Source organism: Lindgomyces ingoldianus (assembly GCF_010093535.1).
Source record: "Lindgomyces ingoldianus strain ATCC 200398 unplaced genomic scaffold BDR25scaffold_13, whole genome shotgun sequence".
NCBI classification, from domain to species: Eukaryota; Fungi; Ascomycota; class Dothideomycetes; order Pleosporales; family Lindgomycetaceae; genus Lindgomyces; species Lindgomyces ingoldianus.
In genome coordinates, this window is record NW_022985174.1 from 1,258,302 (window position 1) to 1,282,762 (window position 24,461).

The 24,461-nt window shown below is 48.7% G+C and overlaps 7 protein-coding genes across 7 annotated transcripts; 2 read left to right on the plus strand and 5 right to left on the minus strand.

Moving 5' to 3' along the window:
* Positions 1-677: 677 nt before the first annotated feature.
* Positions 678-6,025, minus strand: BDR25DRAFT_354340 (uncharacterized protein; the record flags this gene model as incomplete). The annotated part of the gene is made up of 26 exons (XM_033695292.1): positions 678-812; positions 859-962; positions 1,013-1,084; positions 1,116-1,265; positions 2,406-2,708; positions 2,747-2,876; positions 2,908-3,010; positions 3,063-3,127; positions 3,154-3,238; positions 3,330-3,412; positions 3,540-3,777; positions 3,808-3,927; positions 3,989-4,103; positions 4,143-4,224; positions 4,274-4,307; positions 4,340-4,443; positions 4,483-4,493; positions 4,573-4,732; positions 4,817-4,927; positions 4,953-5,142; positions 5,176-5,321; positions 5,374-5,425; positions 5,512-5,554; positions 5,627-5,764; positions 5,840-5,892; positions 5,940-6,025. The coding sequence occupies 26 exons, from the start codon at positions 6,023-6,025 to the stop codon at positions 678-680; spliced, it is 2,913 nt and encodes a 970-aa protein (XP_033548675.1).
* A 261-nt stretch (positions 6,026-6,286) lies between these two features.
* Positions 6,287-7,175, minus strand: BDR25DRAFT_354341 (uncharacterized protein; the record flags this gene model as incomplete). Its single annotated transcript, XM_033695293.1, has 7 exons — positions 6,287-6,335; positions 6,371-6,433; positions 6,468-6,573; positions 6,627-6,660; positions 6,713-7,000; positions 7,073-7,103; positions 7,159-7,175. The coding sequence occupies 7 exons, from the start codon at positions 7,173-7,175 to the stop codon at positions 6,287-6,289; spliced, it is 588 nt and encodes a 195-aa protein (XP_033548676.1).
* A 2,017-nt stretch (positions 7,176-9,192) lies between these two features.
* BDR25DRAFT_303231 (uncharacterized protein) lies at positions 9,193-16,355 on the minus strand. The gene is made up of 4 exons (XM_033689965.1): positions 16,234-16,355; positions 12,083-15,786; positions 9,859-11,928; positions 9,193-9,790 (listed from the first exon to the last, which is right to left on the minus strand). Exons 1-4 carry the CDS (start codon positions 16,334-16,336, stop codon positions 9,680-9,682), a joined length of 5,988 nt encoding a protein of 1,995 aa, XP_033548677.1. The 5' UTR covers positions 16,337-16,355; the 3' UTR covers positions 9,193-9,679.
* A 917-nt stretch (positions 16,356-17,272) lies between these two features.
* On the plus strand, positions 17,273-18,418 carry BDR25DRAFT_342452 (EF-hand). The gene is made up of 2 exons (XM_033693724.1): positions 17,273-17,678; positions 17,780-18,418. Exons 1-2 carry the CDS (start codon positions 17,421-17,423, stop codon positions 18,254-18,256), a joined length of 735 nt encoding a protein of 244 aa, XP_033548678.1. The 5' UTR covers positions 17,273-17,420; the 3' UTR covers positions 18,257-18,418.
* Positions 18,419-18,489: 71 nt separating this feature from the next.
* BDR25DRAFT_333838 (NADH-ubiquinone oxidoreductase) lies at positions 18,490-20,296 on the minus strand. The gene is made up of 3 exons (XM_033692878.1): positions 19,932-20,296; positions 19,811-19,882; positions 18,490-19,758 (listed from the first exon to the last, which is right to left on the minus strand). Exons 1-3 carry the CDS (start codon positions 20,223-20,225, stop codon positions 18,601-18,603), a joined length of 1,524 nt encoding a protein of 507 aa, XP_033548679.1. The 5' UTR covers positions 20,226-20,296; the 3' UTR covers positions 18,490-18,600.
* Positions 20,297-20,805: 509 nt separating this feature from the next.
* On the plus strand, positions 20,806-21,492 carry BDR25DRAFT_354347 (uncharacterized protein; the record flags this gene model as incomplete). Its single annotated transcript, XM_033695294.1, has 3 exons — positions 20,806-21,335; positions 21,391-21,414; positions 21,456-21,492. The coding sequence occupies 3 exons, from the start codon at positions 20,806-20,808 to the stop codon at positions 21,490-21,492; spliced, it is 591 nt and encodes a 196-aa protein (XP_033548680.1).
* Positions 21,493-21,658: 166 nt separating this feature from the next.
* Positions 21,659-23,864, minus strand: BDR25DRAFT_342454 (xanthine/uracil permease family protein-like protein; the record flags this gene model as incomplete). The annotated part of the gene is made up of 6 exons (XM_033693725.1): positions 23,586-23,864; positions 23,259-23,535; positions 22,840-23,208; positions 22,615-22,784; positions 22,146-22,560; positions 21,659-22,080 (listed from the first exon to the last, which is right to left on the minus strand). The coding sequence occupies exons 1-6, from the start codon at positions 23,664-23,666 to the stop codon at positions 21,659-21,661; spliced, it is 1,734 nt and encodes a 577-aa protein (XP_033548681.1). The 5' UTR covers positions 23,667-23,864.
* Positions 23,865-24,461: the final 597 nt, after the last annotated feature.

A 24,461-nucleotide genomic window follows, 5' to 3' on the forward strand; every position in this document is an offset into this window, starting at 1 on the left:
ACGATCCATGCGATACACGGAATTGTGAAGGTTTCCAAGGGAGATGCAATCCGCTGTTTTCAGATCAGATCAGGTCAAACAATCTATCGCCTTCAACCTTCCTCCCCCAACCTCCCTTCCTCTATCCTACCGCAACTTTAGCCTTAACTGAAACTATTACTCAATTTCACCGAATTTACCAAGCCCATCCTCGCCTCAAACCCCGAATTGAAGAACCAAGGAGGAACGGTGATCTAATGTCACACCATCAGCTGATGACTCAACTGCTCTCCGAAACATCCCGAGATTCCATAAGCAACGTTGTATTTTGAGGCTGGTGAGAAATGTCATCGATTGCGTGAGCAGAGAGTTTTGGTGTTGAGGATCTCCGCGGGGCGGAGTGCTGCTTGGCGGCACGTGATGTGGATGAGGACTTTGAGGAAGTTTTTTTTATTGAGACTTTTTGATTGAGGTTGGGATTTGCTGCAAATTAGAGGCCTATTATGGAGATTTCGTAGGGGTGGGGTTGATCTTTTAGACCTGGGTGTGTGTGAAAGACAGCCATCCTCCCAAGCAATTGTTGTAGGATTTTAGTGGCAGGTATTTAAAGAATTCACGGATAATCCTGCAGAAAAGCTTGTAGAGTCCTTGTGTGCATTCGGGTACTTAATTTAACAAGTTTCATAAGCATAAAAATATCAGAGGATGAGGCCGTAGCCCAGCAAACCCGCCAATCTGTAAAATGTAAAAATAGGGATCCAATTAGGTCTGTTGTCGAAAATTCCCTTCACATATTGCTTCTTATCATCTAACGTGGAACATGACATGGTCTTCTAGGACAGGAATTCACATCCTACTGACGCACTACTTCATTCCAACAAGAAGTTTAGCAAATGGGATACTACCCTGGCCATGTCTCATAATATATAATAATATACTGTGGCTAATTGTTCGAAAATGTTTTAATTCTGGTATTGAAAATTCTTAGGTGGTCTCTGGTAGGTTAAGCGAACCCTTCCTTCACCAACCTAACTCATACAATAAAGTAAAGTTTTGTCAAGTCTCAAAGCCGTCTCCGGTAAAGTATTACTTTCTCCAATCATGGCTACACAAGGGCGTGCTGCATGACGCGTTACCCGCCTCCTGTCCATTGCAAAGCACCGCTGCCTGCGGACGCCTCGCCATATATAGAGCTGTCGTCATACTACCCGTATCTATGAGTATGAAGATCTTAGGCTCGCCGACGCCAATTTGCTTAGCGAGGGAGATAGGCATTGTGATTTGGGCTGATGTGGTCGATGGATGGATAGATGTCTTTATTACGCCCGGCTCTAGCCTAGAGGGCACTAGTAGTTTATTACATAAGCAATTCCTTAGTAATAGCATACCTCTTAATAGCCTATATATGTAAAATATCTATCTCTTTGTATTTTCCTAGCAAACTCTCCTATACCTCTTGTATTTAGTAAGTAGCAAGTATTCTTAAGGCTCTCTCTTCTAAGTGTTTAGTGTCCCTTTGTTAGCAAATAAAGCAGAACCTGCTAGCGTACAAGTGTTAGTATAGTGTAGGATTATTCTTAAAGTTATAAGATCCTAGGAGTTCTGCAATCACGTGCAGCAGCTGTGCAACAGCAGTGGTAGGCCTTGTTTGTAATAAGTAATAATAGTGTAGGTTTTAAAAAGGGTTCTAGTTGCTCTAGAACTAGAGTTCTAGGTTGTAGACAGAGAGGACAGGCAATAATTAATGTGGTGATCTACAGTAGGGCGGCGTAGTTTTTAGGCTTAATGTTCTAGCTTTTAGAGTAGGGGCTGGTAGTTTAGATGCTAAGGGTTAGAGAGGGTAACATAAGTGTAAAGGGAATAGTAGCAGTAAGGTGTTTTTGCTAGGGCTAGATAACGTACTAGCAGCCACACTTGCATATGACAGCTAAGAAGGTATGCGCAATAACAGTAAGTAGGACAGTAATAGGCGTAGCAGTAGTTAGTGTGGTAACAATAGGCGCAGTGACAGTAGGTAAGGTGGTGATAAGCGTGTTAGCAGACGTGACTTAGACTGCTAAGATAGGGACAGGTTAGAAGAAGAGGTAGACAGCAGTCTAGCTATTAGTGTTATTTAAGAGCTTTAAGAAGTAGCAGTAAGGGCAGTGTTAATGTCTTAGTAGCTAAGAAAATCTAGTATTATATCTGCTAATAGACAGTCTTGCTTATAGAACTTAAGTAGATCTTTATTGCTTAGTTTTGCAGCTTTGTAGAGTAACATAATCTCTATTTTGCAGATTAAGTAGGTACATATATATTCTTAATTCTTATTCTCTTCTGCGTATATAAAGCTGCATGTTGCTAGCTGCGTTAGGGATGCAGCTACGCATTTCTATGTAGATAGGAATGTGGTGTGACGTAACTAAATTGTTTAGAAGGATTGTGACGCGTTAGACAATGATGGTGAATCAGTTTGGCATAGGTAAGACAGTGACGGTGAAGCGGTTCAGTGTGTATACGTGTTTGATGGCGGCGGCGAGGTAGGTCGGCTCGATGGAGGTGATGCAAGTGACGATAGAGTCTCAAATATATTCGAATTTGCTCCTGCTGCCATTTTTCCTCCGGGAGAGAGGTCCGCTGATGTGGTCGGTTCGAGGGCTTCGCATTCCTACCTATGGGAATTGGGCCCGTGCGGTGGGAGGATGCTGCAAGTTGTGGGCAACGGAGGCGTGGTGAGTCGAGCATGTAGCCTCAGACCTATTCAGAGAGCTTTTTGATGAGAATATACTAAAGAAATGGGGTTGTGTCGCGCACGTTTTGAGGGGTCCTAGAGGATATAGGTGGTGGATAGCCAGTGGACTGCTGAGAAGGAGCAACGCCGTGCAGTAAACTACAATTAGGCTGGGTATTTCGGCACCCTGCGTCCAAAAAGTCGAAGAATTACCCTACGAATAGATAACGGGACGAGAACGGACGAGAAACTAAACTACCATTAGGAAGGATGATTGGCGGGAAGTATTCTACCTTCACGAACACTTCCACTCTGTGGTCACTGTGAACCCCCCGACGATGATTGCTGTGTCATTGAAATCAATCCCGACCACTTGGTGGTTGGGGCATATCTCAAAGAAAAACACCCCACCTGTCGTCCACTGAAGCCTAATGGACGCTAGGCGGAGTGCTTAGCTGGCAAACATGAGTGTTTCGAATTACATTTTTTGTGTCCTTTTGAGGCAGGGGGGACAGAGCGTGTAGAAATTGTGTCAATGGGATTGGTGAACTATTGGTGCTCAGGCATGCCTACTAAGACGTAGTTATCGTCTCCACGGAGGTGTTCCTAGGTATTACTTTCAGATAGGAACCTAGTGCACAGTACGAAGAGTTCTAGTTGTCCAAGCGGCAAGCGTCCTTCGTAATGATCTAGAATACGAAAAGCAATTGAACGCTTGTTCATCTAACTACGCAATCAAGGCAAATTCCTTCTTTGTAAGCGATAGGTGATCCCCTGGAGCTTCTCTTATGGATGTAAATTTGGATGTGTTGCCACTGAGTGTTATTACACTGTATGGTCGACACCACACTTGAGTCTCCCAGTCCCTGAACAGAACCACTACCAGTCGGTATGATGTTGCCTTTTCTGTCCTAAGAACAACGACCATTACCCCTGAATCCCTGAAGGTAATATCCAGCGTGTAAGCATCGTAATCCATGAGCATAGGGTCTCGCATGCGGCTACAAACCACCCAGTAACAAGAAAGCCTTTCATATCTTGTAGCCCGTTGTGCTAGAACATAGCGGATATTAAAGTCCTCGCCCCAGCTGAATCAGTTGCCTGTGCACAATATATACAAGTAGTGGATAACATAATGATCTGTGGGAAATACGACTAGATCGTCTCTCCTTTGGATAGCAACACCCGCTATTTCCTCCCTGTCGTGTTGATTCCAAAAGCAAAAGGTATCGTGGAAGCTTTAGGCAGGGAGCCTCCGTATGGAGAGGGGGCTTTCTGAAGCGTTATGTTATGGTCCACGGCAGGCTTCTACTCCAGTGATAACATCCTCCCTTAGGATTTCCCCAGTATCTACAAAGAAATCGTTGTTTCACATGATTTCGTCTCTTCCCAAGATTGGGAGACCCAAAATACGCTGCCTGTCAGAGATATTTCAAGATTATTGCAAATCCACGTAAATAGATGAGGAGAAAGAAGTAAGAAATCACCCCCAGGTTGGTAATAATTCCCATATTATCCAGGCCAGTAGCGGGAGTCTGCAAAGGTCAATGGGTGATGTAGCCTGGGGCGGTGAAAGGAGCTAACGTCGCTAAGCTTAACTCGTTTCCAGGTGTTGTCTCTGTTATGTCGTACATCTGGACTTTCTCGCACTTCAAGCGACTGAAGTCAGCCGTCGGAGCTAAAATGCATGTCTCGTTCTGGCCTGACATAGCATTGACCAAGATGGATGAAGGGCACTGAGGGGTTAACTGCTTCTGGAGAAAACCAGCCCTATAGGCGCTTTATTTGAGCACAACCAGCTCTCCTGTAGTTGCCAGTTTGCCATGCATTGAGTTTCAATTTTTGTTAACATTAATTAATGATAGAGCAAAGTTGAGAAGAACGGAAGAGGTAGGAATAGAAGATACTGACCCCACCCTCATAGACACCCGAAGGAGGGCTGTGAATCAGATGGCGCCTTGTTAACTGATATACAGCTGGGCGAACGAATTCAGGTCGACACGGAACTAGTACAATGTGCTGTCCAAGTCTAGGAGGCGAATTCTAGCAAGATTCTGCTCATGTATTCAGCTACCAAGGCCAAATACATGTGTGTATTTGTTTTCTAACAAATAGATTTTTATCCACGGCTCTTTCCCAAACAGGCAATCCACTTGGCTTAGAGCTAACATAAGAGAATCCGTGAGCCTCACCATATAATCCGTGCTGCTCCTTCCCTTCACTAGGCTTTCCATCAGGCTTATTATCAACTTCATTGACAGACTTTTGGTTGTTCTAGCTCGTCAAGATCATGCCCGTGATGGGAGCATTGCAAGTAAGTATCTCCCATTGAGGTTATGAAGCTCATGCTTGCACTCACCCCGAGCAGCCACTTCATATAATAGATTATAGCGAATATTATTTGGATCCTCCCCGACTTTCCTAATCCTTTCGGAAACACCCTGACTTGGCCTCTATTAATTAGGCAAATTTAGGGATATGAAAACGTGTTGTATAGATGAAATGTAGAGCTTTTCAAGGAATTTCCAATAGCGTCAAAATTACGTAAATCTGTCGAACATAAAGAAAGATACAGATTTGAAAACGGCTGACTTTTTGAGATCCCCCCGAAAACGATACCACAACCTTCCAGCTACTTGATAGGCATGGTGTTTAATAGAACGTAGTACTGCTCCTACTGTTACTGATAGTAACAATCTCTTGGCAGTTAGAACGAAAGTGAATTGCCTTCCGTTACTGTACGGTTAATGAGGCTATAGTTACTGCAGTAACTGCCTATACTATCCATCGTTAGTACAGAACAGTGAAGTAACTCCTTGCACTCGAAGCTCGCAGCCAGTTCAACACCTCGCAAGCTCTCGTCGTCTTGAGAAGTCAAGGGCTGCCTCTAGGAGCTCTTATAATTAAGGCCTCGTCCTCTAGTTTTTCTATTCTCACGAGTTTCAGGACAATATCTAGACTTGCGACCTCCAGCTGAAACCTGGGGGCCTTGGATATCGTGTGAAGAGCATATTAGCAAGATTGTGTCAAAATTGAGCCCTCTAGAGCCTTCAGTAACACCAGTTGCTGCAGTAACTGCACCGAACAGTAACTTTACTATTAATTGACTTGGCAGTAACTGTTACTGCCCGTAAGGCTGTTTTAATTCACTCTTTCCGTAAGAACGAAACCCTATTGCCGCCAGTAACGCCTCAAAAACACTACTGACAGTAACAGTTACGTTCTATTAAACACCATGTTGATAGGTCACTGGATTTCGGTCTTCATAGTTCCGTCGACCCCCAACCATGTATGGTGACCATAACGCCGTTGAGAAGCTATTGCAAGCCTCTTCATCTTACGCATAAAATACATTTTTAAATCTCAAATAGTGAGCCCTCTGCCTCTAAGTTAGGGAGTTGTCCGAGTATCATTCGCCTAGTATATTTATCGACTACTTCATTCGAAGTAGGCTCTACGTTACAAGAAAAGACCCGGCCCTAATTTAAAGTAACTGCTCAGAAGTAGGGAACTTCTTTCTTAAAACAGTGAACTTCTAATTGAAACAGAAGTAAAAAATCCTAGTATAGGAAGTCGCTGCTACATGTACAGGGGAAGCTACTTCGCAGTGAAGGGAGTTGCACGCTCCATGCTAACACGAAGGGCGCTGGTCATTACAAATCATAATTGGGGGGAAATCACTTTCCCCTCCCTCCCTCAAACCACCTCACACTGAATTCACCCTCGAAAATCTCCACTGACTCGCTCATCCCCCCTCGACTGCAATCCTAGAATTCACTCTAATGGGGGGCTAAACATCATTAGTCGTACCCTATGATACATCCGTCGTATCAAATCCAATTCCTCCGTTAGATGTATGTGCCATTTGATCAGCTGTAGTCGCGCTGGACTTCGACAAGGTCTTCATTTCAATTCTCCTTGTAAATCCTCTTCAAACAAGCTTCCCTCTCTATGCCGCTTTCTATACTCCTCTACAACCTCCACGAGAAGGAGAGGAAACGGGCCCGCTAATAGCTTACACACCTGATCGGCCTTGCTATGGATTGCGGAGTGCATGAAGAAGCAGGGCCAGGGGATCGAGTACTCCTCGACATAGGAATATGTCTCGAAAATATATCTAGTGTAGAAAACAAATAACTTTTGCGCGAGAGTTAGAAGTAGAAATGATATGCAGTAGAAGAGAAAAATAATGCAAAGTGCTGGTAAATAGGGATGGAGTACCAATGCCCATATAGTTGACGGCGAACACGAGGACGATGTCAATTTAGATACCCAGGATTGCAGGGGTAGGGTAAGCCACAGGTAGGTAATCTAGTACATTAAGAGTCTTCATGAAGCCCTTCCAAGCCCTTCCAAGCCCTTAATTGCATCACGAGGGGGGACAGAGCCCCTGTATGCCACTAGGTTCCAAAATCTTAACAGCTCCACGTTAAGCATTTTATTATTGTGTTATATCCTCTTCCTTCGACGAGGGGGTTCGATACATGGTGTTTAATAGAACGTAGTACTGTTCCTACTATTACTGATAGCAGTAATCTCTTAGCAGTTAGAACAAAACTGAATTGCCTTCTGTTACTATAAAATTAATAAGGCTATAGTTACTGCAGTAACTGCCTTTACTAATTAATTTCTTGGTGTTTTGGTAACGCGTTCGCGGAGGACGTTTTCGCGCATAGTAGTGCGAGGGCTGCTGTGGAACAGGAGGCACGTCTGGCAATGAGCTGCAGCAGTATATTGATACTGCTCAATCTAATCTCCTCGTTGCAGCTGAGAATGATATAGCTTATGAAGATCTACTCACTTGGTGGCATTAAATTAGGCGTAAGCACTACCTAACGCTGTACAAGATAGCTTATGACTTCCTATCTATCCCTGCTACAAACTCTGAGTGCGAGACCCTCTAGAGCCTCCAGAAATACTAGTTACTGCAGTAACTTCACTAAACAGTAGCTCCACAATTAATTAACTTGGCAGTAACTATTACTGCCCATAGGGCTGTTTTAATTCACTCTCTCCGTAAGAACAAAACTCTATTGCTGATAGTAACGCCTCAAAAACACTACTGACAGTAACAGTTACGTTCTATTAAACACCATGGTTCGATATTATCGAAAGATGATATTCCACCTCAGAAAAGTGCAGGAATGCGCGTTTGCAAACCAGACTAAACAGTCAAAAAAAAATTAGGAGAAGGTTAGCTAAAGTTTGTAAAGTATATGCAGCCACCAGCCTACATTGAAAACACTAGGAAAAGCTTAGGTCTCCGGCTTGTGTTAGTCTTTTCAGCCTAAATCAAGGCGTCGACCTTAACTAGTTTGTCGTTTACAACCAATCACAAAGCATGTAGCACATATTCAAACTGGCTATAGAAGTTCTGGATATTGATCACTCTACCAATGTACCCAACAGGTTGTACTACTGTACAATTAGGAGATTTTTTGTACCTACATATAGTCGTGAGGAGGAGAGGCAGCTACACGTACAGTAACTCCACTGATTAAGATAAGCTGTGCTGTGCAATTGATGTACGCTGTAAAAATTAATACACTATACTATAGGAGAGGCAGAGTTAAAGGCCTAATAGCTCCCTATAAGTACATTTTCCCCTAGTAACGTGAGCAACCAGAGCTAGGAGCTTCCTCCTTACTATTTAGCATTTAATCCAGTGTTTCTGCAGTTATATAGCCTAGTTAATATTAAACTTAGCCCTAGCACTACAGCTACGCTCCTCTGTGGACTCCTTTAATTCCTTGTCACTAACAGCGATGTAGCCTCATAAGATATGCTAGAAGAGGTGTTGTAGATCGTCTTTTATTTTTTTAATCCTTTCAGGCTTTGTAGAGTGTACAACAACAACACTAGATTAGCTTAATATGGCCTGTAGGGCAGCTTGCAAGGCGCGTGGATGAGCAATTCTAGGATAAGAAGTGGTTAGTAAGAGGCATTGTTCTAATTCTAATTAGTTATACTATCTAGATAGATAGCTAAAGTGCCCTAGGAGCAGCTAAATAAGCGTCGCATAGAAGATTTCCACTAATTAGCCCCCTAGGGCAGGTTCTCTGGCACGGGCTCTCTAAAACACTAAATTAAACCTTATAAGCTATCTTAAAAATAGTACCTGTATGCTGTACTCTGGACAGTACTTAGGGTAACAGCTATCGTACTCAACGACAGAAGATCGCTGTACGTACGGCTCAAATCAGCCGTACACCGTACACCGCGCACCGTACTGCCAGTTAGTGTGCCCTATTGAGCATGCTGACTCTAACACCATAGGCTCTAGATTAACATTTCAATTAAGCGTATTCAAGGCCCCTCCCCGGCCTATGTGGGCATTCTGCGACTGGAGTCAGAACGGCTTTTGCTAGGGACCCTCATGAAACTAGTGCACCCCTCCATCTTCAAGCACCTCAAGTTCCTGAGAAGTAGTGCCGAGCCATCCGCTTAGGTTCACAGCACTGCTTTTGCTCCATGCATCTAGCTCTTATGTTACACCCTTTCTATATAAAATTACAAGATTGCTCTTTAGAGGGAGGCAAACCACTCATTTACCTCAATCTCCAATACAACAACCCAACACTGTAATCCGCTCAACCCAATACTGCAATAAGACCAATTATTAAACTAGCTAATGAATCACCCACACACCTAATTGCGCCATCTAATGTACAATGTATTGCCTCGCCGACTCTCCTCCTACTAAAGTCCCATCCATGCTATTCCACTCATCTATCCATCCAGCAACCAATTAATCATCTCTTCACACCATTTTAGTCCACCATAAGCAAAAAAGAAACCCCCCCCATCACTCTCACATCTAAACCACAGCCCTTGGGCTACGTTGAAAAAAAATCTCGAAAATACATTTCATGAAGCGAAAACCTAACTTAAGAAAGGGAGGGAAGCACACAGTTGTCTCATGCATGTCATACTGGCGAAAACTTAAGCTAAGCAAGCTTTAGGAAGCAGTCAAACTCAGAAGACAAGACTCTACCTCCCACCAGCCATAACAGCTCGATAATACCCAACACTCAAGTCCTGTGTATGTCTCAACCAGATATCTTCGGCCAACGGCAACTTCAGCACACGGGCTCTATCAGCCTGCTATCACACATTAGCATTTGCACACCATACTCCATAAAGGCGTGGAATTCTCTAGGAGGGCTTACCTTATTCTTAGCCACTAGACTAGCAACCACACCCGAAATCTCTGTCAAAGCAACACGCTCTTCAAGCCCACAGCTAGTCAGCTTATCACGCGCAACAATCTCAAGCGCATGCTGTAGCTTGGATAGTAGATCGCAGATATCTTGGATTAGATCCTCATCGACACGGTAGCTGGACTGGTTGTTCGTCAAATCTAACAAATGGATGTAGTCGAAGTAGATCTGGCCACCTAGATTCCAACCTTGAACCGGTTCTTTCTTATGAGCGCGACTACGGACTGAGGATGCCATGGAAGCACCGTCATCGAGAGGGCTGTTGACTGGAGTCGGGACAAAGTCTCCGAGAAGTTCGCGCAAGGCGTCGTAATCACGTGAGATGATGGACTCAGGACCAACGGAGCGACATAAGACTTCATGAGCTTCGTCCAATTCGCCAGCTTTGACGAGGTGCACAACTTGACGGACATTGTCACCTTCTGTTTTAGCTTGAAGTGCTGCTGCTGCATGCATCCAAGTGACTGGAACCCGAAGTTCTTGTTGCAAGTATTTGTAGGTGGTATCGAACTCAACTAGAGAGTAGGTGTTGGAGTACTGCGCCAGAAGAGAACGGATGTAATGCTCGCGCATAGCCGGAGAAGAAAGATGTTCGTAGACGAAGAGAGCCGTTGTCCAATGCTCTGGCGTGTGTAATGAAGCAGCATAGGTGAGAGCGAGATTGTCCCCAAGCTCAGCTAAGGCATTTTGGGACTGGACGTCCTTTTCAGCTGAAGAAGCAGTGGACGAGAGAAAAGACTTGCGTAAGCCATTGCCTTCACGTACAGTTGGCATGCCAACTTTTCGGGTGTCAAGCTCATCTTGGTCGTCTAGGCGTGACTTGAAAATCTGGAAGAGTTGGAACGACAATCGGGCATTCAAAGGGTTGCCGGAGACATTCTGCGGCGCTAGAACATCCTCAACATTTGCGGGAAGCTCCATTTTGGACGACGCATAGAGCTTCAATATTCCCCAAAGAATATCTTCACGGTCCTCAGCTTCAGGGTCATGCCAACCCATATCAACGCCCTGCTCAACAAACCAAGGCACAGGCTTGACATCTTCGCGGCCCTCACGGAGAGCGTCGGCAAATTGCGCTACAGCCAGCTCGATCGGTTCATCAGCCAGGATACCGTACCAAAGACGGAGGCCGAAAGCGCGCCGCCAATCGAGGCCAAACCGTCCAGCAATGTTGAATGTGGCTGCTTTGTTTTCCCGCCCACCCCCAATTTTCCCTTCTGCTCGGCCGCAGTTTCCAGCAACTAATTCGTATAGTGCGCGGATTGAATCTTCCATCTCAGAGAGCATGTCCAAACGCCGCCATTCTTCAATTTGGGTGGTCATGTCCCGTCGCATAACTTCATCGCCACCGATCTGAGACACCATGGTGGCAAGGCGGAGGTTGAAGCCATTTAGCAGCGCATGGCACGCATCGGCGATGTTATGACCACTCAGATATGCTATAGCTTTCTCTTCTGGTGTCTTGGCCTCTTCCACATGCGCATTCATATCTGGGAAGACAAGGGCCTCCCAAAATTGAGCGAGTTGGTCCTTGCGATAGCGTTCCTTGTGCGTCTCGAATTGCTCACGAGTCATGTCGCTTGGCACCTCGAAATTGTCGTCAAAGAGAAGGGTAAGAAGTCGCCAAGCCTTGTGCTCATGAATCCCGGCTGGTGTGTCGATCGAGACCGATTTCACTAAATCCTCAAAATCTAAGCAAGGTTCTGAGTAATGAATCTTTGCGGATGGGACTCCATCCATATCCATAACTTGGGAATGCTCTTTTTGGGTGTCAAGGGTCGCAGGCGCAGCATCAGGGAAGGTAGGCAACTTAGTGAATCGAATGTCCTTATGGGCGCCGATGAGGGGTTCCTGCGTGGTAGGATAGATGCCTCCCTCCAGGGAGTGGAGGCCTTTGTTCGCGTAGGTGAGTTGCCCCACCCCACTAAAGTGTGGTTTGTTGCAGGAATGGAAGTCTCTGTCGTATTGGCTGAGTTCGTCGAGATCGTGAGATGTCTTTGGGCGTTTCGGGTAAGGCAACTAGAAAAGGAAAAGTTTCAGCAAATCTTGTTCCAATTTGATTTTGAGCTACATACATCACGGGCGTTGAGCGCCCAGGGCGACAATTTGTTTAGAAAACCCACAACAAATGACGCCCAGAAAATAAACATGCTAGGGGAAAGGGAAGTCAAACCTCAATGCCATGTCCAATCCGCTTCAATGGAGCCTTGCTCTGCTTGTCCATTTCGCCAAATAAAGAATTCATGAGATCAATACTCGTCGCAATCGTCTGACCGTTGAGAGATTTTGCCAAATTTCCGACATTTCCTTCACATTCACGAAGAACAGCGCCTTGACTCTCTCGAAGGGCCTGTCGATCTTGCTTCTTCGGGCTGATAGTGCGCTGGAGTTGATTTGCCCAATCATCATCGAAGACTAACTGACCCTTGGAGGGAGTACCAAAGACGGATCGCTGTGGTTGACTGGGTTTCAAGATTGACTTTGGCTTAATCGAGTCTTTGAAAGGGTCGGATTCCCTGGCGGTAGGTTGCTCCGTGGTTTGAACCGGTCCGGAAACAGAACCCGCCATGTCCTGATCTTCAACCGATTCGGATTCGCTCTCCGAAGAGTAGTCAGTGTCATGCTGACCATCAAGCGAACCCACGGAGCGTTCCCCTAAAAAAGACTCGCCGTTGGTGTTCATACTTTCATCGACTTCATCCTCTTCCTCGTAAGCTACCTCATCCCCATATCCTCCTGGAACACTGGCTCGCTTGCGCTTACCCTTCTTGAAGTCAAAGGTATCATCTGGGCTGGATTGTGTTGGGCTAACGAAAGAGTCTTCCTGAGGGGTTCCAGTGAGCTGGCTGGAATGGAGCTGGGCCGGCGCTGGTGTATCTGGAGCAGGGCTGAGCTCGCTTGACTCCATCTCTTCGTCCTCGTCGTCGTCATCAGTGTAATCGTCGTAATTTAGACCGTATGAACTAAAGTGAGGAACCGTGAAGATCCATTCTCCCGTTTCTTTGACATACTGTTCGTAGTTAGTACCTGCGACGCGCTTTAGACGTTCAATGTGCTTCTGGCACTTCAGCTTGTCCGGATCCCGCTTGCTTCTGTGGTAACCGCGAGGCCAGGAATTCCCGAGGACAATTCGAGACGGCTTGTTCAAACCCGTGCCTAACGCGGGCTTTGGGACAGAAGCAGTCTCGCCATAGACCGTTGCATTGCGAGCAGTCAGTTGTACAATGTCACCAAACAGCTTGTCCAGGTCAACTCCGCTTAGATCGACAGGCTGGCCTTGGTTAAACTCGATCCTGCCAATATTCTGACGACCAACGACAAAATTTGGAACACTCTCCAGTTGCTTCCGGCTCATCTTCTTAAGCTCATTCAGGGACGGAGAGGAGTAATATGCTCCAGGAGAAGGGTCGGCCGATTTGGAGCCAGTCTGAGCATTCAATGAGGATGACGTACGCTGAGTCAGCGCGCCATTTTCGGGAACAGGGGTGAGTTCATTGCCATTGATTTGCTGCAGCATTTCCGGCCGGGAAGAGACACCATTTGGTGCGTCGCCATTAAGGGTAGGGGTAGAAGACAACTGTGAAGTAGATCCCTCTGCTGATGAGATTGTCTCAGGCTCTTCTCGCAGAATAAGCTGCCCGGTCATCGAACTATTGGCTTCAGTTCCGTTGGCCGTACCATTGGACAGCTCAGAAGAGCCATTGGTCGCCCCAGCGAAACTGACACGCTTCCGAGTCTCAGGCGTTGGGTCATCGAACAGAGGCACCCGGGTATTGATAGAACGATTGATGTTAAGCTTCTTCAAGCTGCCACCGGCAAAAGACCGACCGTTAGTCGAGAAGGCGCCCGGAGCTAGAATGCTTGTCTCGGGTGTAAAGCTATTCCGGAGATTGCTCGTGGAGAGGCTCTTCCCAAGGGATCGAGACAGACTACCTCCACCAAGATAGTTGGAAGAAAAGCCGGGGCTGGAATTGCTCGAAGCACTGTTCGGAGTCCCGTATGTAGAGTAGGAGAATCCGAAGCCACCCCCGCCAATCTTCCGCTGAGGGGTAAGAAGGCGCGTAGAAGCTGAGGGGTTGAGCTTGTGTTGTGGTAGGATGGCGCTTTTTCGAGTCTTCTGGCTGCTGGATAGAGGAGTCGCGAGCGGGCCGGGGCTCTGGGTAGGGGTCGACAGCCCAGCGAACAAAGCATCATTCCCATATGGGTTAGTATTCATGGAAGTCTGAAGGAGTGAATTCCCTGAGGCGCCGAATAAGCTGTTGTTCATGGTCGACTGTTGAGGCTGCTGCTGTTGGTTCTGGCCACCGAAGAGCGATCCGCCGAGACCAGAGGTGTTGGTGTTGCCCTGACCGAGGCTGCCAAAAAGTCCACCTCCGCCAGTGGCATTGTTGGTAGAGCCACCAAAGAGTCCACCTGGCTTCTGCTGGTTCTGTCCACCGAACAAACTCCCTCCAGTATTCTGTTGGGTATTCTGAGTGTTGAGACTGCCAAACAGACCGCCACCGGTGCTTCCGGTGTTAGCAGGGGCGCTACCGAAAAGACTACTTCCGGCAGCGGCGGGTTTCTGCCCAAAGAGACTCGAGCCTTGGTTTTGGTTGGCATTGGTGCTGCTGAATAGACCGCCCTGTTGCTGGTTCTGGTTGCTCTGACCGAATAGGCCTCCTGTTGCCCCAGTATTGGCAGTGTTTCCGAAGAGCGAGGGCTTCTGTTGATTTTGCTGATTTTGCCCAAACCCACCGAACAACCCTCCAGAAGGTTGATTCTGAGTCTGGTTCTGTGGAGTTGAACCGAAAGCGCCGCCGCCAAAGAGACCGCCTCCAGTGTTGCCAGTTTGCTGCGTTGAAGAACCAAACGCTGGTGCGGCCGAGGTTTGATTTTGTTGGCCGAAAAGCCCTCCAGAAGTATTCCCTGACTGTCCAAACGTTGTTGTGTTTGTTGAACCGAAGGGATTGGAAGTGGCGGCTGTATTCGTGTTACCTCCGAACCCGAACGGCTTGTTTTGACTCTGGTTCTGCTGGCCGAACATTCCACCGCCCGTATTTGACGAACCGAACGCGCCAGAACCAAAGGCTCCTCCCGTGTTAGATGTGTTGGCGGTACCAAACAACCCGCCAGATGCGGGCTGGGTTGTTGCGGTCGAGCCGAACATGCCCCCAGGCTTGTTCTGCCCGAAGAGACCACCGCCCGTTGTGTTGGTGTTGCCACCGAAGGCTGTGGTGTTGCTCTGACCGAAGGGAGAGTTCGTGGTGCCAGTGTTTCCAAACAAGCTGCCACTAGTATTTGTGTTTGCGCCAAATCCGGTGTTAGTGTTCGTATTAGGTTGCCCAAAGCCACCGAAGCCAGTGCTCTGGCCGAAAGCTCCTGCCTGACCGTTCTGGTTGCCGTACCGCCGGCCCTGGTTATAGTCCACCAGCCTTAACTCCTCCAATGAATAGTGTTGGTAAGGGGCCTGGAAAGTGATCGTCTGGAAGTGCTGTGATCCAGAGTTATCCTTCTCTACGAAGGCATTGAAAGGAGTGCTTGCGGTGCCATTGTTTGGAGCATTTGCAGTCGCACCAACGCCAAAGCCTCCAGGTGCTGAGTTACCGAAGCCACCTGTTGTGTTGGCGGCCCCGAAACCGCTATTGCTCTGCCCACCAAACAAAGTAGTGGATCCAGTATTTGAAGTCCCGAAGCCCGTCTTGGTCTGACCGAAAAGACTGCCACTGGTGTTTCCCCCACCAAATCCGGTCGAAGTGTTATTTGCGGTTGCGCCAAATCCACCACCGAAGGTTGAGCCAGACGTGGAGGCGCCACCGCCGAAGAGACCACCGCCGGAAGCGAAAGGTTTGGAGCCGAAACTCGTGTTGGTGTTCGTGTTGCTACCAAAGCCGCCACCTAATGTAATATAATTAGTTAGTGATTGGTTTACGAAGTTTTAAAAGACATCCAACGGCAAGCTCCAAGCGAGGACCGCAGCGCCGAGAAGTCAGCGCCGGCGACTAATTGTTGCCAGCGACATTCGGAGCTGTTGCACGCGCAGATTCCAAGAGTAGCCATAGAATGACCAACAAGACGACGCGAGGGTGACGCGCAAAGACTCGACATACCTCCGAAGGGGGAGCTCGTGGTATTGGTGTTGCCGCCGAAGAGGCTGCCACCAGTGTTTGTGTTTGACTGACCAAAAGGGCTGGCCGTGTTTGTGCTGCCGAAGCCTGGATACGCGGAGAGTGGAGTTAGAGACGTTACTCGGAATTGGTCGTGGCGCTCGTCGTCGAAGGCGCGTCGTCGACGGTAAACGCGGGAATCACATGTTCTGCTAAAAAGCCAAAAGAGTGTACTTACCTGAATTCGTGTTGGAGCCAAATCCGCCGCCGCTCCCAAAGGTGTTTGAATTATTGGCCGTGCCGAAGCCCTGGAAGCCGCCGTTGCCGGTCCCAAAAGCCATTCTGGCGATGCCCAGCGGTTGCGCGTGACGATGTAATCAGATACAAGAGTAGCGATTTGCAAAAAGGATGGGGTGTGTGGAGGCTGGTGTGGTGGGATGATGCGGATTTGTGAGATGGAGTTGTTGGCGTTGAGTAGAGCCCACGAATTAAACGCGCCAAGAACGGGCACCGGGAAAACTGCGAGCGAGGTCGGGTGCGCCTGCAATGGGTAAAAGGAAAGTGGCAAGAAGCTCAGAGAGCGTGGGGATTAAGTAGAGAAAAGGCCGTCATGAAAGAGAAGGAGGGACGGGGTGAGAGACATCGAGGGTGAGGGAGCGAAGAAGTGCGTGGATTGGGGGGCGGCCAATGCCAAGGATGCACGGACCATATATTGATCACGTGGTACACTCGCAGTCCACAGCGACGGCACAAACTTCCTCTTAGACACGAAGATGAATAAGCATTCACTGGTGGCTACCAATGACATGTCGCAGTTCTTGCATTGTGCTGTCACTTTGGCTGCCTCCATGGTTTCCTAGAGCTACCTAGTGCTGCCTGGCTAGATCAGGCCCTCTAAGCCCCAGGAAACTGACCATTTTCCAAGTCTTGAAACACGTTTAGTCTGGACAGAAGATGCTCATCGGGTCTTGCTTTGGTTGGCTACCAGAAAGCTTCTCATTTACGCGAGTGACGCCAGGCAGCTGTCAGGCATTGCCTGAAGCTCGGTGCAATCTGGCAGATTTTGGCTGCTAGGAAGGGGCGAGCTCCCGCCTTGCGAACACGACTTAGTATCTTCATAGAGCATGTCTCCCGCTCAAGAGTAACAATTTGGCCTGGAAGGTTGCATATCCAACCTAACCCGTCCTAGCGTCCCACCTTTCAGCCGAGGCGCTAAGCTTTTCACCAGCATCGCGCGAACGCGTCCGAAGCCAGCACGAATCCCCAATTCCAACAATCTCCTCCAAACAAAGAATCTCCAGCTCCAACTCCAAACCCTATCACAGCCTCCCGTCACTATCTTAAACACTCCACTCTGACACTGCCAACACTGACGGCAATCTCCTGGTCTACTTTCCGGGAACCACAACTTAACCCGCGACTTCAATGGCCACATCCTCCAATAACCCGGGCCTAGGACCACGCTACGGTCTCGGTCGCGCAGGCGCATCGGGCGCCGCACAACCCAGCTTCAACACTCCGGCGGCTGCATTCAGCAGCACGGCGAAAACGCAGCAGAGACTAGAAGCCGAGCGGTTAGAACGCGATCGGAAAGCGCGAGAGGATCGCGAGAGGATGGAGCAGGTGGGGCAGAACAGTCTCGCAGAACTAAGTGAAGAGCAAAGAGAGGAGATTACTGAAGCTGTATGTCAGATCAAGTCCATCGTCCTGTCCCGTCTCGGTTCGTGTTGTGTCGAAAGAGCGGGCGTGCATACATTCGGAGGCTAATATGACCTGGGTATCAGTTCAACCTCTTCGACCTAGACAAAGACCAATACATCGACTACCACGAGCTTAAAGTCGCCATGAAAGCCCTAGGCTTTGATCTCCCAAAACAAGAAATCGTCTCCATTCTCAACACACACGGGATCCAAGCTACCAACGCCCCGAACCAACCCCAGCCCACAGGCTCCAAAGCGAAGCAGGCCGCGCAACAAGCCTACCAAGCTCCCCCGCGCCTTCTACTACCCTTCCACACCTTCCAGACGCTCATGGCCTCGCGGATACTATCCCGCGATCCAACGGAGGAGATTATACGCGCATTCGATCTTTTTGATGAGGGAGGGAAGGGCAAGATTACGCTGCAGGATTTGCGGCGGGTGGCGAGGGAATTGGGAGAGGGGTTGCAAGAGGATGAGCTAGTGGCTATGATTGAAGAATTTGACATGGATGCTGATGGCGCGATCAGTAGGGAGGAGTTCATAAACATCTGCTTGGGCTAACGTAACGTAACGTTTGGCTGCAAAGCCATTTGTGCTTTTGATGCATTTCTGGATTGGTTCGGCGTGGCGTTGGATGCTTGTTAAAGGTATTGTGTGATAGCTTGGCTTATTTTGGTACCCGGTGAACTGGATAAAAACGCAGGGTTTGGTTTTCATGAAGGCGTTAGTACGGAGATACCATAGTCTTCAGTGCTCTGTATCTTGGGATGCAGGTATTTCATGGACGATAGCTTGAGCGCAATTTTGAAGTCATTCTCACTGAAGATATAATATGAACAATTCAGTGACGAGACCAGAAAAAAAAGCAAAACGAAAATTGTACAGTTCCAAACTCGTTTCATCCTTTACTGTCCTGGCGAGATCAACTGCCCTTTCTTGCTTGCATCATGTGCCCATCCTCCAGCCAGCGCCTCTCCTCCAGACTTCGCTGCGTAATCTCTCACCCGTGCCTCCAACTCGGGTCTAAAATGCCTAATCAGGCCCTGCAAAGGCCAGGCAAAAGCCTCGCCAAGAGCGCAGATGGTGTGGCCCTCGACCTGTTTCGTAAGCTCTTGGAGCATGTCAATTTCCCGTTCTCTTGCCATGCCCTTTTCAAAGCGCTGCATGATTTGATGTGTCCACTTTGAACCTTCTCTGCACGGTGTGCATTGGCCACATGACTCGTGGTGGTAGAACTTAGCGAGACGGGTGATGGCGCGGACGACATCAGTAGACTTATCCATAACGATGACGGCAGCGGTTCCAAGACCGGACTGAGAATCCTTGAGAGCATCAAAGTCCATAAGCTGGTCATTGCAGAGATGAGCAGGGAGGATAGGTGTTGATGAGCCACCAGGAATGATAGCCTTCAAGTTATCCCACCCTCCACGTACACCACCACAATGCTTGTCAATTAGCTCTCGGAGGGGAATGCTCATCTCCTCTTCGACCGTGCAAGGGTTGTTGACGTGACCAGAAATACAGAAGAGTTTCGTGCCAGAGTTGCGTTCGCGCCCAAAAGACGCAAACCAGCTACCCCCTCGTCGGCAGATGGTGGGAGCAACAGCAATGGTTTCAACATTGGCGACAGTGGAGGGGCATCCGAAAAGACCAACAGCAGCAGGGAATGGTGGCTTCAGGCGAGGCTTTCCAGGTTTTCCTTCCAGGGATTCGATGAGAGATGTCTCTTCTCCGCACACGTATGCACCCATTCCTCGGTGGATGTATACATCAAAGTCATATCCAGACCCACAGGCATTCTTGCCAATCAATCCAGCTTGGTATGCTTCTTGGATAGCACGTTGAAGGACGGTAGCCTCGTGATAGAACTCTCCTCGGATATAAATGTAGGCAGCAGTGGCATTCATCGCACGGCCGGCGACGAGACAGCCTTCAACCAGTTTATGTGGGTCCTTGCGCATGATCTCACGATCTTTGCATGTTCCAGGCTCTCCCTCATCAGCGTTGACGACCAGGTAGCGAGGCTTAGTGTCCTTATCCCAATCTTTGAAGTTCATGAACGACTATTGTACCGTCAGTAGTAGAACAAGCCAATGGTCGATTGAATCCACCCACCCATTTCAGACCCGAGGGGAAACCAGCGCCACCTCGGCCTCGCAGTCCCGAAGCCTTGATCTCGGAAATAATCTTTAAATTGTTAATCCCAGTTTATATCCCTATATATTCCCATACGCACCCAGTCATGGCCCTTCAGAATAATCTCTTTCGTTTTGTGCCAGTCACCATACTTCATGGCACTTTTCAGATCTGCACCATGATGGCCATAAAGATTCTGGAAGATCCTGTCTTGATCCTTTAGTCCGCCATGGACCTTTTTCGGCGCATCCTGCACTGTTGCCAAATTCCTCCTCTGTGGCCGAGACGGGGTGGCGGCGGTCGAGAGGCGTGAAGCTGCACAAGCTGTAGGAAGGACGCGATGGGAGATGACGCTCAGCGTTTGCGGAGCGGGTGCATGTCGCGCGAGCATCATGGCCGCAATATCAAGTGAGGTTCGGGCAATTGACGCTCTGGGGGCTCCCTTTGGGGCGTGGTTGGCGTTCGACTGGCGCTTTGAGGTGGTGATGGTGAGGTTGTCGGATGTCTGGCAAGGCTTGGCGCGACACATCTGATTGGCTGCAGCTCGGATCCAAGTCATCATCAACTTCAACTCCACTTTCACTGGTCAGCACCATCACAGTCAAACATTGCTCATCATCGTGACCCTTCAGCATTCACAGAAAACACACTCCCTTGGTCAATTGTCTTTTGCCGTGAGTAGAGCTTTCTGCTCTTAGAATACGTGGGTCATCATCTCTATTGCATCGGTCCAGCATGGGCAGGTCCGGTGGCGATCAAGTCAGTCCATGAGAACTGATTTTCAATCTGCAATGCTTTCAAATGAAGAGGGAGGCGCTGCTAGGCCAACCAAGTTCAGGCAGTCGTGAATGTAATTTTCCGCCTGTTTTGTCACCTGCCTACAGTTTTTAAGACTCCATCTCATGTCTTCAAAACGCACCTGCCACCTCCCCCAACAGTAAACCATGGTGCATTCTAATATCTCGCTCCCCAAAATGATCTCCGACGGCGTCCGCCCCCGTACCCTCTGGAAGCCCGGTGACGGCGACGGCGACCCGAGCAGCCACACCGTCCACCGCTCCATCAACACACTCCGCGGCCACCCAACCTGGAAGCTGTTCGCGGGCGACATCCCCCTTCCAGTCCAACGTGGCAGCCTGGCTGAGCCTCCACATTACATATATCTCGACGATAAAGCCTGCTACACGATATTCTGCTCTAAAGCCTACAACAAAGTCGAGCTGCGCAAATATTGGCCCTGGGACTTCGACCACCTGGGAAACATCAAGCAGGATCGCAAGAACCGTGGCCGGCCTGCCTACCTTGATGATTCGCATAAGGAATTTGCGACGGGTCCACGGCGGACTCCTGCGGGGCCGCATACTTTCTCTGGAGAGCCTCGGGTTCGGCCTACAGTTAAGCCCAAGACTGATGCCCCGAAGAAGCCGCGAGAGGCTATCCCGAATCTCGTGCCACGGAAATGTGCGTTGAATCTAGGAGTGCCGATTCTCCGCCCCAAGAAGAAGTGAGATTATTGCAATGTACGCTGTTTTACGGTGGACGCTAAGGTCTTTTTGTAGGAGTCCGTCTAATGAGCAAGCCTAGTAAGGCATCTGTTTGCTAGGCATACTGCTCTCATCCCCAGCCTGCTTCATGAATGGAGTGGGCTACGAGGCCTATAACGCTAGCTCTCTCTAGTAGCGGAGGGAAAAGGTTTAGAGAAGCTGTCAGATTTCAGAGAAATCTTCACATTAATGACGACATGTTACATATTACTGAGCTATGTGACGAGCACTTAGTCGAACTCACTCTGCTTCCAAATCCCATAAACCCCTCCATTTCCCATTTTCAAGCCGCCTTCTCAGGCCTTTCCCCCTTAACCACTTCTGCCTCCCCAACCCTCCCAGCCCCAGAACTCGCCTCCGACTTCCTCTCGACCACCTCCTCAATCCCAGTAGTCTGCTCGTCTCCCTTCCAGAAATCCTTCTTACCCCTTGCAGCACGCGTAAGCCATCCAGGCAGCACACCGCCCGGAATCCTCCAAGTCCAAGGCTCCTTCTCGTGCTTATTGGGCGGTACAATGCGGCCACCTGATGCCTTCTCAATAACGTACACAATCGTGTTGATGAGAGTATAGCTGAGGATGCCGACGATGAGACCGTACGCAATGCTGTAGGTGAAGGGCATAACGGCGATGGTCAGGAAGGCGGGAATGGCGTCGCCCATGTAGCGCCAGTTGATGTCTTTGGCGGCTTGTGCCATAAGCGAACCTAGGACATCGTCAATCGTCTCCATCCTCTCAATTCACTTCCTATAAGCAAAAGCAGTAACATACCAACAATAATCAATGTACACCCGGTCGCCCACGGCGGAATCGATGCAAATATTGGCGCAAAAAAGATTGAGATGAAAAAAGCCAGCCCGCTGCACATCGCCGTAAGCCCGGTCTTCCCGCCCTCCGAAATCCCCGCACCAGATTCGATGTACGCTGTAACAGGTGGCGAGCCCATTAGCGATCCGATAGAGATACCGAAAGCGTCGACTAGATAGGCAACCGCTGAACCTTCGAAATCTTGCGTGCGCTCGTCAATGGCGCCACAGAAGCGCGCCATGGAGTAGAGTGTACCGGTGCAGTCGAGGATGTCGACATACAGGAAGGTGATGAATGCGAGGCCGAATTGGCCGCCGTATCCAGAGACGTCCCAGCGTTGGACAGCGAGGATTTTGCCGATTGGATGGAAGGCGACGACCTGTTTAAATCAATATAGAGTAGAGTAGTTTGTGGGGATCTGCAGTATTCTTACCTTCTTAAAGAAGTCAAAGGAGCTGTTGCCAAGCGGGGTGTAGGGGAAGTAAGTGACGGGCGTAGGACGTGGCCAGGAGATTATGGAGACGAGCAGGATACCGAAGATGATTGCGCCCTTTACGCGATACATCATTAGACAAATTGTAAGGAAACCACCAAGGAAAATGCCTACAAGCCAATGTTAGCATCGATGTTAGATCCCACACTAGGGAAGTATACATACCAAGCCACATGGTAGGATTCCTCATCTTCTCGCTATTGGGGCAAACGCCTTCCTCAGTAAGAAATTCAGGTGCACAACCAGCCAGCTCAAGGGGCGTGGCTTGAGCACCTGTGATAGCTCCAATACCAGCGGAATAAGTCAGCCCGATGATCGTGAGATATAAGCCAATGCCTACACCAGTAGAAAGTTTGATTGAAGCAGGGATAGCTCTAGCAAGCCACTGCCGGATTCCAAGGATAGTGAGTGCTACGAAAACGAAACCCTCGACAAAGACAGCAGTCAGTGCAACTTCGTACGGGACCAATCCGCTTCCATGGTACCCTACGACCGTGTATGCGAAATATGCGTTTAATCCCATACCCGGAGCCACTAGACAAGTAAGCTGAAATTTCCCTTTTCGGAGGATAACGGATGCATACAGGCAATAGGCATATTGGCAAATAAACCCATGCAGAAGCTAGTCAAGGCAGCGATCGCGGCAGTGGCAGTAACAAGATCCCGATTTACCTCTTGAAGGCACAAAAGATACTCAGTGTCAGTATCGCAGAGGTCGGTGCTCGTCGGTGGGCAAACACAAGTACCGCCAGACTGAGAGGTGATGGATGCATTGACGCTGATAATGTAGGCCATGGCAAAGAAGGTAGCCAATCCAGCCCGAATCTCGGTGAAAAAGTAGCTTCCCTTTCGTTCCTTGGGCTTCAGAAACAGTCAGTATACATCTCGGATGTTTGGCATGTCGAACATACATGGCCGGAGCCATCGAGTCTGAAGTATCTGCCCACAGGTGACTGGGCGATCTTGAGATTTGTGTTATGAATCCAACCCATCTTGGTCAATTTGCTACAAGCAATTGTCCAAAAGTGCGTGAGGGTGTTGTTAGGATTTGCGACTGCGGAAAATCCTGCCTGACGGACAGTCTCTTTAAGCTTCAATCCCGACTTCGTGGTGGATGTGTAGTATCCCACACCACGAGATAAGGGTTTGCATCGCTGTTCTTGGCTTTGCGGTCTTGCCGCGAGATACTGTCCAATCCTGAGTGTGTTTCTCTGGATCAACTCTTAAGTCAGGGTTAGTTAGGGAAGCCAAGACAGCGGAGCAAGTGCAGGGGATTGGTCTCCTCGGCTGTTTTCCCCTGTTTGCGATGGTGGGATACGAGCTCGAAGGAGCCGGCCGATGAGGCACGTCTGGGACAGGCCGGGAAATGGGCTATTTGCAACGGCATAAAGGCTGGAGAGGGGTCTGCATCTTGCCCGTTTCCACGAACGATCATGCTTCAGTGATCCCTCCCGTTTTTTTTTTCTCCCAAGAAAATTGGGTAGCTTGTAGCTTGCCATATCGTCAGCGCTGAGATGCGGACGGCGGAGGCTACCGGCCTGTGCCCAACCATCAGCAAGGGATTCGCCTCTTATTTATCAGATGGTACGGTCTGTTGGAAAGCCCCAATCGATTGATGACGAGAGATTGCAAATGCTATCTTGTCAAGATCCCGGAGCTAGGGCGAGCAACCAGAATTGGTCGATGGCTAAACGGAACGAGGGAAAGTAGAATGTTGAAACAAACGAAACAATCAAGGGACCGACTCTCAAAACATAAAGAGGAGAACTTGCATCTTAACCTTCTTT